Source organism: Salvelinus namaycush, chromosome 26, assembly GCF_016432855.1.
Source record: "Salvelinus namaycush isolate Seneca chromosome 26, SaNama_1.0, whole genome shotgun sequence".
Lineage (NCBI taxonomy): Eukaryota > Metazoa > Chordata > Actinopteri > Salmoniformes > Salmonidae > Salvelinus > Salvelinus namaycush.
The window spans coordinates 28,608,726-28,627,439 of NC_052332.1; the positions used below are offsets into that span (position 1 = coordinate 28,608,726).

General features: G+C 42.0%; 1 protein-coding gene across 1 annotated transcript in view; it reads left to right on the forward strand.

Annotated features, from left to right (window-relative positions):
* The window catches only part of LOC120021346 (pyruvate carboxylase, mitochondrial-like), a 127,668-nt gene that overhangs the window by 55,868 nt on the left and 53,086 nt on the right, over positions 1 to 18,714 (forward strand). The window contains exon 10 of the mRNA XM_038965059.1: positions 17,399 to 17,581. Within this exon, the coding sequence (XP_038820987.1) occupies positions 17,399 to 17,581 (183 nt within the window). The remainder of the gene's footprint in view (positions 1 to 17,398; positions 17,582 to 18,714) is intronic.

Genomic DNA, 18,714 nt, shown 5'->3' on the forward strand with positions numbered 1-18,714 from the left:
TGCTTTGCTGGTGACACGGTCTGTGATTTATTTAGATTTCAAGGCACACTTAACCAGCATGGCCACCACAGCATTCTGCAGGGATACGCCATCCCATCTGGTTTGCGCTTAGTCGCCATATCATTTGACAGAATTCAGATCATGGGCCGTTCTTAGTGTTCTCCCTGTACACCATGTCAGATCTGTAGGATAAATAAAGGGGGCATATAAGCAGACAATGAAAGCTCTTACAATATTCAATGATTACATTTCTCCAAAACAGGCTTTAGGCTACATGTATATTTGTAAACAACTGGTGCACAATATCTAAGGATGTGTCTACGTTTTGCTCGCCTGAGGTAGAGTATCTCATGATAAGCTGTAGACCACACAATCTACCTAGAGTTCATCTGTAGCTATCTACAAAACACCCCAGACTGATGCTGGCACTAAGACCACACTCAATGGGCTGTACTCCGCCATAAGCAAACAGAAAAACGCTCTTCCAGAGGCGGCGTTCCTAGTGGCCGGGGACTTTAATGCAGGGCAACTTAAATCTGTTTTACCAAATTTCTATCAGCATGTGAAATGTGCAACCAGAGGGGAAAAAACTCCAGACCACCTTTTCTCCACACAGAGACGTGTACAAAGCTCTCCCTCGTCCTCCATTTGGCAAATCTGACCATAATTCTATCCTCGTGATTCCTGCTTACAAGCAAAAATTAAAACAAGAAGCACCAGTGACTCGGTCAATATAAAAGTGGTCAGATGAAGCAGATGCTAAGCTTCAGGACTGTTTTGCTAGCACAGACTGGAATATGTTCCGGGATTCTTCCGATGGCATTGAGGAGTACACCACATCAGTCACTGGCTTTATTGATAAGTGCATAATAGACGTTGTCCCCACAGCGACCATACGTACATACACCAACCAGAAGCCATGGATTACAGGCAATATCCGCACTGAGCTAAAGGCTAGAGCTGACACTTTCAAGGAGCGGGACTCTAACCCGGGAGCTTATAAGAAATCCTGCTATGCCCTCCGACGAACCTTCAAACAGGCAAAGCATCAATACAGGACTAAGATGGAATTGTACTACACCGGCTCTGATGGTTGTCGGATGTGGCAGGGCTTGCAAACCATTAGACTACAAAGGGAAGCACAACCGAGAGCTGCCCAGTGACATGAGCCTACCAGACGAGCTCAAATACGTCTATGCTCGCTTCGAGGCAAATAACACTGAAACATGCATGAGAACACCAGCTGTTCCGGACGACTAAGACCTTTAGACAGGTCAACATTCACAAGGCCGCAAGGCCAGACGGATTACCAGGACGTGTACTGCGAGCATGCGCTGACCAACTGGCAAGTGTCTTCACTGACATTTTCAACCTCTCCCTGTCCGAGTCTGTAATATCAACATGTTTTAAGCAGCCCACCATAGTCCCTGTGCCCAAGAACACTAAGGTAACCTGCCTAAATGACTACCGACCCGTAGCACTCACGTCTGTAGCCATGAAATGCTTTGAAAGGCTGGTCATGGCTAACATCAACACCATTATCCCAGAAACCCTAGACCCACTCCAATTTGTATACCGCCCTAACAGATCCACAGATGATGCAGTCTCTATTGCGCTCCACACTTCCCTTTCCCACCTGGACAAAAGGATACCTATGTGACAATGCTGTTCATTGACTACAGCTCATCGTTCAACTCCATAGTGCCCACAAAGCTCATTAATAAGTTAAGGACCCTGGGAATGAACACCTGCAACTGGATCCTGGACTTCCTGATGGGCCGCCCCCAGGTGGTAAGGGTAGGTAACACATCAGCCACGCTGATCCTCAACACAGGGGCCTCTCAGGGGTGTGTGTGTGTGCTCAGTCCCCTCCTGTACTCCCTGTTCACTCATGACTCCACGCCCAGGCACGAGTCCAACACCATCATTAAGTTTGCCGATGACACAACAGTGGTAGGCCTGATCAACGACGAGACAGCCTATAGGGAGGAGATCCGAGACCTGACCGTGTGGTGCCAGGACAACAACCTCTCCCTCAGAATGATCAAGACGAAGGAGATGATTGTGGACTACAGGAAAAGGAGGGCCGAGCACGCCCCCAATCTCATCGACAGTGCTGTAGTGGAGCAGGTTGAGAGTTTCAAGTTCCTTGGTGTCCACATCACCAACAAACTAACATGGTCCAAGCACACCAAGACAGTCGTGAAGAGGGCACGACAAAACCTGTTTCCCCTCAGGAGACTGAAAAGATTTGGCATGGGTCCTCAGATCCTCAAGGTTATACAGCTGCACCATCGAGAGCATCCTGACTGATTGCATCCCTACCTGGTATGGCAACTGCTCGGCCTCTGACCGCAAGGCACTACAGAGGGTAGTGCGAACGGCCCAGTACATCACTGGGGCCAATCTTCCTGCCATCCAGGACCTCAACACCAGGCGGTGTCGGAGGAAGGCCATAAAAATTGTGGTACCGGAGTGCCAAGTCTAGGTCCAAGAGGCTTCTAAACAGCTTCTACCCCCAAGCCATAAGACTCCTGAACATCTAATAAAATGGCTACCCAGACTATTTGCATTGCCCACCCCCACCCCCCCTTTTACGCCACTGCTACTCTGTTATTATCTATGCATAGTCACTTTAATAACTCTACCTATATGTACATATTACCTCGACTAACCGGTACAACCCGCACATTGACTCTGTACCGGTACCCCCTGTATATAGTCTCACTATTGTTATTTTACTGCTGCTCTTTTTAATTACTTGTTCCTTTTATTTCTTATTCATATTTTTTAAACTGCATTGTTGGTTAGGGGCTTGTAAGTAAGCATTTCACTAATACCTGTTGTATTCGGCGCATGCGACTAATACAATTTGATTTGATGTGTAATGTTTATGGCCGATGAGTACCGATACAATTTATCTATAATTTCTCTTCATGTGACAAGGATTGAAAAGGATTTGCCAGTAGATTGTCGACTTGATTCATGCCTGTTAGCTAAGTTTTTGAAAGTATGATGTTGACATGATCAGTTCAATCAAAGCTACTGTAGATATAACGTGGTTTGACGTAATTTTATATGTGGCCAATGATCTTGAGCCTTCTTGGATGGGCACTTCTAATGCAACGCTATGGCAGTACCCAAGGGGCTTGAATTTGAGCTCTACCTTTTAGAGTTTGAGGTGACGTAGTGTCCCCATGAATGACAGAACACTGTGCCAATCACAGCGTAACTAGAGAACATTACCAACCCATTCGCTCCGTATTTTCTGCTTGCTGCCCCGGAGCCTTACTCAAGAAAGCAAAAAAGAGACCGTATTTAAATAAAACTATGCGTTCAATATTATTCCTGTCTTCCCGTTGTCATTGTCGGAGTGGACACATTGTTTGCGGAGTGCACAACTATGTTAAACTTGGTAACACAAGTGGTGTCTTATTTCATTCCATTTATGAATTTTGACAATTTAGTCATCTTTTGTTTGGAGCACTCCTGTCAATGTTGTGTAAGGAGGCGCACGCACAGAAGTAGGCCTATGGGCTACCTGACCTGCGTGTAAATGTAGGCATATAATTGTGCCCATTTGGGGATCTGATAGTTTTCACTTTTGGTTTAACGCACCACCACTGTGGAGCTTCTCAAAGTAATGTCTTCACCTCAAACAGCAAGCAAACAGTCTGTTTTTACGTCCGTTGAATAGTTCTATGTATTTGTAAAATCTTTCCAGCTTTCTCCCTTTCGATAACCACTCAACGTGAAAAGGAAAAATGTAATTCTCTGATCAAATGGAAACGTCATGAAATAGGCCTACCTGATTTACATCTTATCAGTGCTTGACTTGGACTGGAATAGGTTCCGATACTCATTTTGGCTACTGGCACTGTTTTTTATATTTAGTTGCAAGAGCTCCACAATACTTTTGAGCTAATATTCTATAAGAGGAACAGGAGCTCAATTAGTAGAACATTTGAGGTGCTGGTACTCCGCTCCGGTGCGCTCCTGCCCAAGTCAAGCACTGCTTCTTATTACATGTGCAAATAGCCTACATGGCCGGAGCTCACTAGCGTGGAAACTCGGAAGGCCCAGAATATTTTATACAATGTTGCAAGTTCGCTAGCTTAAGCTTTGGCTGACCCAAGTTAATAGTTGATACAATGTTTCAAGTTCATTGCAGACAGGCCATGTGTAGTGTTAGGTTCTTATTTTTTAGAGTAAATAACTCATGGACACTAGAGAAGCTTAACCAAGTTTAATTCTTCCCAAAGGGTCTTTACAGCTGTAATTCAGACAGACAAGGTATATATATCCCACTTAAGACACTCCTCCTTCTCTCCAACCCTTATTTCTCCCTTCAGGGGATCTGACCTCATCTCCTGACCTCAACCCCTCCTTTGCCTAATCCACAGATGTCCATCTGCCTCCCCTATAGCAATCAATTGATCTCCTCCCATCCACCCAGCACATTCCACAGCCACTCTGTCTTTCTACAGATCTCACTCCTTATATTCTATGCTACTGATCTATCATTTATTTAATATCTCAATGTTCAAAGTTTAGCTGACTGTTGATTCCAACAGTAGCCAATGTGATTTATAGGATATTTATTTTTATCAGGATATTTTCTACCTGCAGGCTGCAATTATTATTATTATTTTTTTTTACGTAGTTGGCAATATAATTTACTTTTTAGGTTTGTATAATTTTCATTTGGATAGAATTTTTATTAATCACATGACAATGATTTTGAGATATGAAGATGTTATTATAAATGAAACTTGAATGAAAATGTGCATATGTAAACCATAACTGGCATGCAGATCGGTAAAATGGTAATATAAATTAGGATTCCGCATGAGAAAGGTTGCCGACTCCTTGTGTAGCCGATTACCGACAACATCAGGAGAGTGACGGCAGAGTCTGCGAAAGCCTGCGGGAGGATAGTAGTTGGGTCAGGTTACGTTTATTTATTTGTTCTGGTTATCTAGATCTCTGGCAACCTCATGAGCCATTTGTCTTATTTCATCATACCGTGAGCTTTAAGCATCAGACGAGCTCAATGCATATAGTTGATTTGATAAAGATGCATAGTGTGTCTATATATGGAAAAATGCATGTTTTAAAAATGTCTACCAATCCATTGTTCGAAGGAACAGAAGACTTTCGGTCGACCCAAGTTGTCTGGGACAGCCCTAGCGTGTGCACACAGTGATGAGTCTGGCCCATGTTGTCTTGGAGCCATGGGGTGATCTCATCTCTCTGCAACAAACACGGCACGTTGGATTTTCTGCCGTCTATTACTGTGTAACTGTTGCTGTGGGCTCCATCCCTCCCGGTAGATTCTATTGATACTATGGTAATAACTTTTATCAGAAAGGGCCCACTGTTTGGTAGACAATCAAGCGCAAGCATAGTTGTAACTTCATTAGGTTACTTTTCAATATTGTGATACATCTATATATCAAAATGCTAATTTGTACCGTAAAATATTCTAAGAATACGTGTCATATTGTATTCATATCTAATTGAGTGATTTTTAAAGAATGTTAAATGTGAGTGCTACAAATACGCAGCTGCACCAAGGGTGGGAGCAGGCAGCACGCCATGGAGCAGATCATCTCTCCCAGCCTCTCCGGCTCACCACACGGGAGCTGGGGCTCCTGCACTGCAGGTGGACATGTTTTTAATTGTGTTGGGAGGCTGTTCGGCTGTGATTGTTCTGATTTGTGTGGGAGTCCTCCCTGCAGTGCATCTCACACAATGAGAATAGGGTTAACCTCTTACAGCTACCCCCCCCCCCCCCCCCTTCCTTCTTTCAATTTCCGCCTGAAGACATACCCAAATCTAACTGCCTCTAGCTCAGGCCCAGAAGCAAGGATATGCATATTCTTGGTACCATTTGAAAGAAAACACTGAAGTTTGTGTAAATGTGAATTGAATGTAGGAGAATATAACACAATAGATCTGGTTTAGATAATACAATGAAAAAAACATACGTTTTTTATTTTTATTGTTGTATCATCTTTAAAATGAACAAGATAGGAGATCACGTGACCCCTGAACGAGATGGCCGCATGAACTAGGAGCTCTGCACAAGTAGTTTCCAATTCCTAATCTTACCTCCACTTCAAGTTTAAACTCATTTAGCTTTAGTCAAAAAGTCATGGCGGCTACAAAAGGCGACACTACAGGTGACATTTTTACCCGGACTCGAGCACTAGCGACGGAAAAAGCCTCCAAGAAGCAGCTAGCTTCAGAAAAAGCTAGCGCCATTAGCCAGGAGCAAGAGGACCCGAGGCCCAACGAATGCCAACCTCGCACTCTGTCGAAGACATCTTTTCTGAGCTGAGATCCCAACGTACAGAACTCAACACTAAACTAGATGCCATTAACGCTCAGCTCAGTGCGATAGGGGGCAAGGTGACAATCCTGGAAAATGCTTTGCCTGACATAAACAACAAGATAACCATAAACGCGGGGCGCCTGGACGAGGCAGAGGGGCGAATCCTATCCACGGAAAACTTATTGACAGACGCCATGGAAACAATAGCATATGCTAAAAAAAAATATATAGCAGCTGGAAGAGAAAACAGAGGACCTGGAAAACAGTGGGCGAAGGAATAATTGTGTTCTATTAAATCTGGGCGAAAAAGAAGAGGGAAACATGCCACTGATCCGCTACCTGCAAGACAAACTTCCCGAGTGGCTCCACCTGTCCACTGACAGGCCCATAGAACTCGAGAGAGCTCACCGAGCACTGAGGCCCCCACCAGCAGCCAGACAACCACCGCGCCCAATCACCATACTTATCCTGAGATTCACCGACAAGGAACGAGTCCTACAGGCGGCGAAAACCAACACCATTAGAGTGGGAAACGCCAAACTCACCTTACTCCAGGACCTGTCAGCTGGAATACGCCGAAAGCGCAGAGTTTGACGAGGTGAAGAAATACTCCATTGACCGAGGCATCTTTAGGGGATTCAAATACCCAAACGAGCTCAGGATTCTTCACCAAGGAGCCCTGCGACACTTCAAAACTCGCGAAGAGGCAAAACGTTTTTTGAAAGACAACCCAGGTCAATGAGAAATGGACCAATGACTAAATGCGATTACTATTATTACTAAAGGAGGTAAGACAACATATAGCCGATATCCAAAGACCCACCCGCCCTGCTAAATGTCATTATAGCCATCTAATCTATATTTATGTTCCTTTAGCTGAGAGGGATAGGCCCCATATTATAACTTAGGCCTACTATATGTAGGCTGGGCTATTGATTTTATTTTCTCCCATTTTTAATGGGGTCTGGACGGGGGCTACGTTGTCATCTACTCAATGCGGGGCGGAGAGGATGAGGCATTTCTTTGGTGGGGAGGGGGAGACGTTGTGCGTTGCTAACTGTTCCCGGTTTTTTGTTGTTGGAACACAGAATTGTGACTGAGCGGGGAGGTAATAGATCCAACGGGATATGTCGAGTTGTTTGGGAACTCGGCTGGGGTGTTCAGAGATTGTTGTTTTATGTAAACCATTTATTTTACTTTTATGTGAACGCAGCTGTAACTACTATCCACCTTTACCCAGAGATGACTTGCACTAAAGTTCGATTACTGTTCGATGACTAGTACCTTAAATCTATTGACATGGAACTGCCATGGTCTAGGTCATGCAATAAAACGGAAAAAGATACTATGTGCTCTAAAAAAGGAAAAAGCAGACATCGCGCTATTGCAAGAGACACACCTCTGTGATGCTGAACATGCCAAACTCCACAGAGCTTGTGTGGGACAGGTGTATTTCTCATCTTTCAAATCCAACAGCAGAGGTACAGCCATACTTATCCATAAGAATGTTCCATTCATAATTGACAAAAACATATCTGATCCGGAGGGGAGATTTATTTTGATAACTGGGTCACTGTATGGGCAACCAATTACTATTTTAAACATATACGCCCTTAACACAGACACTCCTGCTTTTATGTCGAAAAATGATAACCCTGTTCAATGAGCATTGTGTTTCCTTTGGAGTGTTGGCCGGAGATTTTAATTGTACCCTGAACCCAACCCTAGACAAATCATCTCAAGTCCCCACCACAAATCCTAGAACTGTAAAGATGTTGAACTCTCTTACTAAAGAGATGGGACTGATAGATATCTGGAGAGAGACTAATAGCTCATCTATGGACTATACATACTACTCTAATGTCCATAACACCTACTCCCGTATAGATTACATTTTTATCCCAAAGAGTTTCATAAATTCAGCCACGTGTACAATCGGACCCATAGCGCTTTCGGATCACGCCTTTGTCCACCTCCGCTTTGACCTCTGCAAAAACATCCCGAGGTCAAAGAGCTGGAAATTCAACACCTCCATGCTATCAAACGAAGCATTCCATACATTGGTAACTACATGGATAGACAACTACACACAAGACAACAAAGATTCTCCTGTTTCTCCAGCCACAATGTGGGACGCTGCTAAAGCCACACTAAGAGGTCATCTAATTGCATATGCTTCCTCTAAGAAAAAAGCAATGGAAGCACACAGGCTAGATCTGGAGAGGGAGCTGGAACACTGTGAAAAAGTACATAAACAATCCCCAGACAGCACCTCCTGGAGTCAACTTAAAGCAGCCAAAGCCAAACTGAATTTGGACTATACTCGGGAGATTAAAAAAAAGGTTTTCTTTACTAAACAGAAATATCATGAGTATAGCAATAGGCCTAGCAGATTGCTTGCTTATCAATTTAAAAAAGAGCAGTCAGAGCGTACAATTATGGCTATCCGAACAGCAGAGGACGAGGTCACATATGACCCAAAAAAGATAAATTTAACTTTTCATGATTTTTACTGCAAACTATATACCTCTGAGAGAAAACACACGGAGGCAGAACTCCACTCCTTCCTAGAGGGAATCTCGCTACCTAAACTATCAGAGACCGACCAAGAAGATCTCAACTCCCCCTTCACTCCTGAGGAGATCCTGGAGGCAATTACCTCCATGCCACCTAACAAGTCCCCAGGCCCAGATGGATTCCCCGGAGTTCTACAAAGCTTTTTGGCCCCAGCTTAGCCCTATTTTCATGCCAATGCTGGAGGATTTTTGCAAAAACGGAGTTCTCCCAGACTCAATGCACACAGCTCGCATTACAGTGTTGCTCAAAAAAGACAAGGACCCCCCTATCCTGCTCCTCCTTCCGTCCCATAAGCTTGTTGGATTTCGACTACAAAATAATTACCAAATTGCTCGCCAAAAGACTAAACACTCTTCTTCCCAAAATAATAAAAGCGGACCAAACTGGATTTATTAGAGACAGATACTCTTCTGTTAACATTCGCCGTCTTTTTGATATTATTGATCAAGTAAACGCACAGAAGACCCCTGTCCTGCTGGCTTCACTGGATGCTGAGAAGGCGTTCGACAGGATGGAGTGGAGCTTTCTGTTCTCAGTCTTAGAAAAGTTCAATATGGGCCCAAACTTTATTAAATGGATCAAATCACTATACTCTCATCCAAATGCCATGGTGACTACTAACGGACTGAACTCTGACAGATTCCCTTTGGGACGGGGCACAAGACAAGGGTGCTCGCTGTCCCCCCTGCTCTACTTGTTGGGGGTGGAGCCTCTGGCAGAGTTGATAAGGAGCAATCCAAGTATTATAGGTGTTCCTGCAGGCGGCCTGCAGCACAAGATTTCGCTTTACGCGGATGATGTCTTGCTCTACATATCCAACCCTGAGAAATCCCTTCCTCCCATTTTAGACACAATTGCTCAGTATGGCACGTTTTCAGGTTATAAGATTAATTTTAACAAATCCACTGTCTGCCCTCTCAATATTACACTCACCAGTTCTATGAAGACACTATGCCCATTCCAATGGAAGACACAGGGGTTTCAATACCTTGGGATATTCATAACACCAGATCTGAATAGGCTTTTCAAGGAGAATTATCTTCCACTCCTGGATCGAATCAAGAACAACCTCCAAACCTGGATCTCCCTCCCAATTAGCTTAGTAGGAAGAATTAATGTAATCCGTATGAACATCCTCCCTAGACTGAACTATTTATTTCAGATGCTCCCATGCTATCTCCCAGCTTCCTTTTTCAAAACAATTAACCAAAGCATCACCAAATTTATATGGGGCAATAAAAAACCTAGGATAAAGCTCTCCACTCTATCGAAACCTGAATCTAAGGGTGGTCTTGCCCTTCCCTCCCTTCAATTGTACTACTGGTCTGCCCAAATCCGCAAACATGGATCACAAACAGACAAGAGTCAACGTGGATCCAGATAGAAGCCCAATCCTGTGGTTCATTGCCACTAAGCTCAACTATATTCATTAATAACTTTAGTGAAGTGGGCAACATAGCCAAAACATTTGTGATTTACAGCACCCTACTAGCGTGGAGGGACTGTAAGAAATACCTGGGCATCTCCTCCCAAATATGTTCTCACTCGCCTATAGTAGGCAACCCAGACTTGCCAAAAGCCCTGAGGGATGCCAACTTTAATCTTTGGCATACTCTAGGAATCAGGACCTTTTCAGACCTATTTCATCAGAAGACCACTACACTGAAATCCTTTCAAGAGTTCTGCAGTGAATTCAATGTGCCAAGATCCCATTTTTTAAATATCTTCAAATTAGACATGTCATCTCATTTACTTCCAAGAGGAGGTTTAGAACTCAGTTGAATGAAGTTGAAACCCTTCTTGTCACAGCACAATCCATTAAAGGCAAAATATCCTATATCTATAGACTCCTTTCTGAGAAAGGAGGCTCCTCCTTTACTCCTTTGAAAATAATCTGGGAAAAGGACCTTGGTCTGACTATCAGTGATGAGTTATGGGCGGAGGTTTGCGACAGGGTATACTGCTCCTCTACTAATGTAAAAATGAAAGAATCTAATTACAAATTTTTGTACAAATTTTATTACACTCCCTTGAGACTCCATAAAATGAAAACAGACATTTCTCCTAACTGTAAAAGATGTACCTCTGAAAGTGGAACCTATATGCATGTATTTTGGAGCTGTAGAGAGATTGCCAGATTTTGGCAATCTATACATACTGCTGCACAGAAAATACTAGATGTACAGTTTGATATGACCCCGTGTCTCTATCTTCTTAATGCCCAGCAGGACTTTGTTCTTGATCCTGACAGAGAAAATTTGCTCATGACCATTACATACTTTGCTAAGAAATGTATTCTTCTATTGTGGGCCTCTAGTACCTCTCCTACATTTAAAATGTGGATTGACCAGATTGTTGACTTTCTCCCTCTTGAAAAGCTCACTTATGACCTCCACAAGAGACAGCCCAAGTTTGATAGACTCTGTTCTCCACTACTCAACTATATCTCAAATTGGACAGAGTGAATGGGGGGATCGGGGAGGTGAGCAGATGCGTGTTGTGTAAGGTGCTGTAAAATCTAAAAACTAATCATTGGCTCGTCATCTCAGCTAAGGCTGGAAATAGCTAATAAGAACCTTGATAGTGCTGCTGCAAGTTCTATATTTTAAATTTTGTTATAATTATTATTTGTGTGTATGTATGTGTATATGTATATATATATATATATATATATATATATATATATATATATATATATATATATATATAAAACTTTTAATTTTTTTAATTTTTTAAGTCTGTCACACCTGTGAATGTGGAATGTGTTTGGTTGGTTGATTGAAAACTTAATAATTTTTTTTTTTCAATTTAAAGTTTTAACAAGATAAAACAAACATTCAGATATGAATATGGGGAAAATTTCAGTGAAAAACATGAGGGCAACAGTACTTGTGCAAAGTTTCAGAATGATAACTTCCAAAATGAGTGTGCTACATGACATTTATCATGAAGTCACCCAGGTATCCCACACAAGTAGCCCAAATGTACCCAAGTGGCCAAATTGGTGAAGGTATACATTTTGAAACAAATAACTATATACAAAATACCATTATGGTATTCTAACACCCCCCCCCCCCAAAAAAAAAAATATTGAAAAAAAGATATATACATTTACAAAATAACATGGGTAACTATTTACACACTTTCAATATTTGGAAGATCCTCATTCAAATCTATTTATATAGCCCTTCGTACATCAGCTAATATCTCAAAGTGCTGTACAGAAACCCAGCCTAAAACCCCAAACAGCAAGCAATGCAGGTGTAGAAGCACAGTGGCTAGGAAAAGCTCCCTAGAAAGGCCGAAACCTAGAGAGGAACCAGGCTATGGTTGTCCTGGCCAGTCCTCTTCTGGCTTTGCCGGGTGGAGATTATAACAGAACAGATTTTCAAACGTTCATAGATGACCAGCAGGGTCAGACACTAATAATCACAGTGGTTGTAGAGGGTGCAACAGGACAGCACCTCAAGGGTAAATATGAACAGTTTACCTCTAGATGGCCCGGGAGGTGTGGAGCCAGAGACAGCAGGGGTCCAGCTGGATGAACCAGCTTCAGAGGGGGATGGACACGTTGGCACTGGGGGCTCCCATTCAGAGTCAGTGTCACTGTGAAAGAAAATGTTCAGTTAGAATAGTTTCACATATGAGCCCTGTATCAACAGATATAATAAACAGATATAGAGTACAGGGAACATAAATTGCTGTTCCATTTCACTTTGGCCATTGTTGTGGGCCTGCCTCAAATAGGCTATTTCATGTGGGGTGGAGCGGCAGACACACGCATCTCGACCATGCTCCCTCTAATCCATAATATGTAGACTGAGTGTTGGAATATTGCAAATAAAATGTAAAAACAATCACAAATAATATTTTATATTATTAATTTCAAACAACGGCATTAGCATGAGAAGAACTTACCAGTCCAAAACAATGTCCTCTCCGTTCAAAAAATATGCTTCCATTTTGGAGTCATAGCAATGGTCGCTAACTGAGTCGTCTTCCAAAAGCAGATCTGTTTAACTTTCACGATCAATTTCCTCTAGATATATGAATGTAGACAAAATTATAGTCTTAGATTTAGCTTTCCCTGACTTATTCGCCATGCTGTTCGATATATATATATATATATATATATATATAAAAAGCTGAAGATGCGCGTTACCGAAATAGTGCTGTGCGTAACAAGCTTGCCTCCTTCCAGTATGAATCTTCAATGGCGAAAGCCCGTCTTTACGCCGGAGTTTACTACATGGGTTGGTCTTCCAACACAGAACCATTACATATTGCCGTTTACCTCTGCTCATTGGCTATCTACCCAGCTAGAGTTCAAGACGATCAGTGGTCATTGGGTTAAAATACAGTCAATCAACGAAACAGCGGTCATATAATTGGTGCACAATGAGGTCGTTACCTGTTGTCTTTCAATCGGTTTCTTTCGGTCAATACGTCGCGCAAAATGACCCATCAAGTTTGGTTGTGTTACAAACAGTTGATTGCAATGAAACCAAACATGACTGGATAAAGTCACGTTTAGTCTGTGTATTTACGTCGAATGTTTCGTCAAATTGAATGACACGGAATTCACGACACCAGCGGTTCACAAAATGTTTCGTGTTAGGCTATAAAAATTGATTTAACCGAACAAAAGACCAATCATTGTGTTACAATGAGCCTTGGGATTGCAAACAGAGGAAAATCGTCAAAGGTAAACTATTTATTTTATTGCAATCTGTGATTTTGTTACGCCTGTGCTGGTTGAAATAGTATTTTGGTATGGGGCTCTGTCCTCAGATAATCGCATCGTATTCTTTCGCAGTAAATCCTTTTTGAATCTGACAACGCAGTTGGATTAGCAAGATTCTAGGCTTTTGAACCATGTGAGACACTTGTATTTTCAGGAATGTTTAACCTGTTTGGGCTGCAGGGGCAGTATTGAGTAGCCAGATAAAAGGTGCCCATTTCAAACGGCCTCGTACTCAATTCTTGCTCGTACAATATGCATATTATTATTACTATTGGATAGAAAACACTCTAGTTTCTAAAACCGTTTGAATTATATCTGTGAGTGAAACAGAACTCATTCTGCAGCAAACTTCCTGACAGGAAGTGGAAAGTCTGAAATTGAGGCTCTGTTCCAGGGGCTGCCTATTAAATCCCTTGTTATTTATTAGTTTAGATGCACTTCATACGTCTTCCACTAGATGTCGACAAGGAGTGAGAGAAGAAATGGACTGTAACTTGATCTGGACTCGAATTACAGCTCATGGAATGACGTGTCCTCCATTTCCTGTTTTCAGGAAGGCGCGAAGAGAGACATGGATTTGCCTTTTGTTTAGCTGTCGTTATAGGCGACTACTATCTCCGGCTTTGATTTTATTTGATACATGTGACCATATCATCGTAAAGTATGTTTTTTCAATATAGTTTAATCAGATTATTGAAAATTTTTCGGGAGTTTTGCCGTGTTCCGTTCTCTGACTTTGTTGACGATGGAGCGATTCGTGCCACTTGGCTAGTGCGCTTCCTAAATCGAGAGGGAAAGTGTCCGTTCTAAATCCAAACAACGACTGTTCTGGACAAAGGACCCCTTGTCCAACATTCTGATGAAAGATCACCAAAAGTAAGAAACATTTTATGATGCTATTTCATATATCTGTCGTGCATGTAAACTAGTCGTCGGCGCCCAACGTTTGGGTACTCTAGCTATACCGAAGTGGATGTCGTAATGAAGTTATTTTTTAGAATTCTAACACTGCGATTTCATTAAGAACTAATGGATCTATCATTTCCTATACAACATGTATTTTTTAGTTATGTTTATGAATAGTCATTTGGTCAGAATATGTGTCAGAAAAAAATCCGGACGTTGTGGGACAAAATAGCTACGTTAGCAAAATGTATAACCACTGATTTCAGCTCTAAATATGCACATTTTCGAACAAAACATAAGTGTATGTATAACCTGATGTTATAGGACTGTCATCTGATGAAGAATATCAAGGTTAGTCAAAAATGATATCTTTTGCTTGTTTGTTACGATCGCTAACCTTTTGCTACTGGGAAATGGCATGTCTTTCTGGCTATTGTGGTAAGCTAATATAACGCTATATTTTGTTTTCGCTGTAAAACACTTAATAAATCGGAAATATTGGCTGGAATCACAAGATGCCTGTCTTTCATTTGCTGTACACTATGTATTTTTCAGAAATGTTTTATGATGAGTAATTAGGTATTTGACGTTGGTGTCTGTAATTATTATGGCTGCTTTCGGTGCAATTTCTGATTGTAGCTGCAATGTAAACTATGATTTATACCTGAAATATGCACATTTTTCGAACAAAACATAGATTTATTGAATAACATGTTATAAGACTGTCATCTGATGAAGTTGTTTGTTGGTTAGTTTGGTTGGTTGGTTCTTGGTTAGTTAGGTTGGCTTTGTGCATGCTACCTGTGCTGTGAAAAATGTCTGTCCTTTTTTGTATTTGGTGGTGAGCTAACATAAATATACGTGCTGTTTTCGTTGTAAAACATTTAAAAAATCGGACATGTTGGCTGGATTCACAAGATGTGTACCTTTCATTTGCTGTATTGGACTTGTTAATGTGTGAAAGTTAAATATTTAAAAAAATATATATATATTTTGAATTTCGCGCCCTGCACTTGAAGTGGCTGTTGTCATAAGTGTACCGACGCCGGGCTGCAGCCATAAGAAGTTAATATGACTATTTATGTGGCGCTCACCGTATGTTGTCGAATTTAATCCCGCTACCGGGATCGGTAGCACAGAAGTTAACAGGGCTTTAATCCCAGTGCTGGAAGGCACATGGAGGCACAGCGATGGGGTCTTGGAGGATAAGAGTCTGACCCTTGTGGAGCTAAACGTGTAGTTTCTAGGTGTCACACTGTCACTAGTTTTTGTTGCCTTATTGTTTGCTGTTGATAGCGTCTTCTGTCTTGTCTGTTTTTGTTGAATTTATTTTTATTTTGAATCCCTGCCACGACCCCACAGGAGGCCTTTTGCCTCTTGCCAGGCCATCATTGTAAATAAGAATTTGTTCATAATTGACTTACCTGGTCAAATAAAACTTTCAGTTTTTACTGGTGTTTAGGCTGTATTTTCAGTTTGCCATTTTTATACCAATAATGATATCAGCACAGCACGGTAATACCAAGCTTGAATAATTCAGTGATTGTGTTTTTGGAAGCCAACACTGTCACCCATCAAGGGCAGGATCTTCTGATTGAAAGGCTAGCTTTTCTCTTTGGTCTGTTCTGACATTGCACAGAACCTAGCGTAAGACGGATTGAAACGACCCCTATTTGTGCGTCATTTACATCAAACATTTTCATTTGGAACGTTACGTTTACAGTCACCTGTTCTGTTTTGAACCAAAAATAACTTAAATCAAGAGTTTTCAAATCAACTGTCTTTGAATCTTAATTGGACCATGAAATTGGAGGTTGTTAAAGGATATCAGTTAAACATCCACACCGCTGCAGTCGAGACTACTGCTGACCAATTGGGTTTGAACACCTCCCTTTGCAACTGGATCCTGGACTTCCTGACAGACCCCAGGTGGTGAGGGTGGGCGAAATCACCTCCACCCCACACGACTAACACCATCGTTGATTTTCCAGACAACATGGCGGTGCTGGGCCTGATTGGCAACGAGACAGCCAACAGGGAGGTTAGCACCCCGACAGAGTGGTACTAGGGAAACAGCATCTCCCTCAACGTCAGCAAAACCAAGGAGCTGATCGAGGTCTTTAGGAAACTGGGAGGGGAGAGGGCTATTGACGTGTGTTTACTTTATAATGTGAATAGTCATACTTGACATCGCACATTTACCTCTTCTGTATATCCTATTGTGAACACATCAGGCTATTACTAGGCATACTATCTCTTCTATTGCTAGGCATACTACCTCTTCTATTACTAGGCATACTACCTCTTCTATTACCAGGCATACTACCTCTTCTATTGCTAGGCATACTACCTCTTCTATTACCAGGCATACTACCTCTTCTATTACCAGGCATACTACCTCTTCTATTACCAGGCATACTACCTCTTCTATTACCAGGCATACTACCTCTTCTATTACCAGGCATACTACCTCTTCTATTACCAGGCATACTACCTCTTCTATTACCAGGCATACTACCTCTTCTATTACCAGGCATTTTTTTGTTGTCTTTACTCTTTTTATTGCTGTAGATTTTTCTACTGTGTTGAGGGAGCTAGCACACACACATTTTGCTCCATTTTTTTTTTTATACCTGCTGTAGACTGTACATGACAAGTCATATTTGAGTGAATTGACAAATGTGAAACTTGGAAAAGGTTAAGTTTTGTCAAAGGATATGTGTTGCTGCATTTGTAAATGTACATGTTTTATATAGACGGGGTTATTTTCTTCCTGACTCATGTCTTAACAGCTCTATCTGCATACCCGTAATTCCTCTCTCCCAATTCCTCAGGTATTCCGAAGTGGCGAGGGCATGGGCATCCGTCTGGACAGTGCCTCTGCATTCCAGGGAGCCATCATCTCCCCCCACTACGACTCCCTTTTGGTTAAAGTCATTGCCAGCGGGAAGGACCTGCCTGCCGCCGCCGCCAAGATGAACAGGGCGCTGGCGGAGTTCCGTGTCCGCGGGGTCAAGGTAGGGTCATTAATTATGGCACATTGTCACATTTATTATGTGACCACATTAAGCTTTTTAATCTCCCGCTGTACAACTCAAGTGACTAATTTAATCCAGTCAGCAAGAATTTTTTGAACTTATCAAATCACCTTTTTTCAAAAGTGCTTGGAAGTGCAGCTTCTGAAAGCAACCCGTTTTATCCGCACCTAAAACTGTCTGCATGTGTCATTACTGTGTAATGGTCAGATGTTTTTAGCACAAGATCCTTACTACGGGTAAAGCGGCATAGTGAAAAGTGCTGAAAGTGACAACTCTGGAGAAGAGAAGTGGAAAGCAGGAGCTCCATGAAAAGGATGTCAGAAGGCTAAGTGGGCAGAGAGAAGGGCGCTGTGTAGAGGCCGTTAAGGCCAGACAGGTCATCAATGCATTTATGATTCATCTGATCCTGATCATCAAAGACATTTGTAAATGATAAACATTGTAGAGAGCTGAATTTTTTTTTTCTCCCCTCAAAGCCCAGATTTTCTTTCTTGCAAGTAGTGCATCTTTTAAATGGCACCGTTTTTAATTGGTAAATTATTTAGTAGTAATAGGAAGTAAAAGCTAAATATACAACGGACTGGATGGCTTGTCTACACATGAGACTGACAGGATAAAAGACTAGCAGATGGGGAAAAAATGCAGGTAGGTTTCTACTTTGTATCGAAGAGGGCTTTGGTTTGGAATTGTAAAGTAGAGAATCAGAGTTCCAATACTAGTGTCAATAGCATATGTTCACATGAAAGCACAGTATGAATGGCAGTAATGGCTGTATGTATGTGTTTTTGTTGTATTTAACGGAGGGAATTCTTGTTCTGCCAGCCCTAGTTTTCCATGGCTCTGAATGAAACCTTTGATTGGTGTATGTGAGAGAGCGAGGGTTAGGGGCAGCAGCTGCAACATGGCCAGCTGCGCTTTTGAAGGGCATGCAGCAGGGGAACGCTCCAACATCTTATAACTGTCTAACCCCACACACACACACTTACCTTTTCCTGCATCAGCTTCTGAAAACCGCCAACATGATTCTATTCTCTTGATTGTCCTTTTTCTTGTTCCTTTCCGCTTGTCTAGTGTCCCATCCTTGAATTTGTTTCCTTATTCTCCTCTTCTTG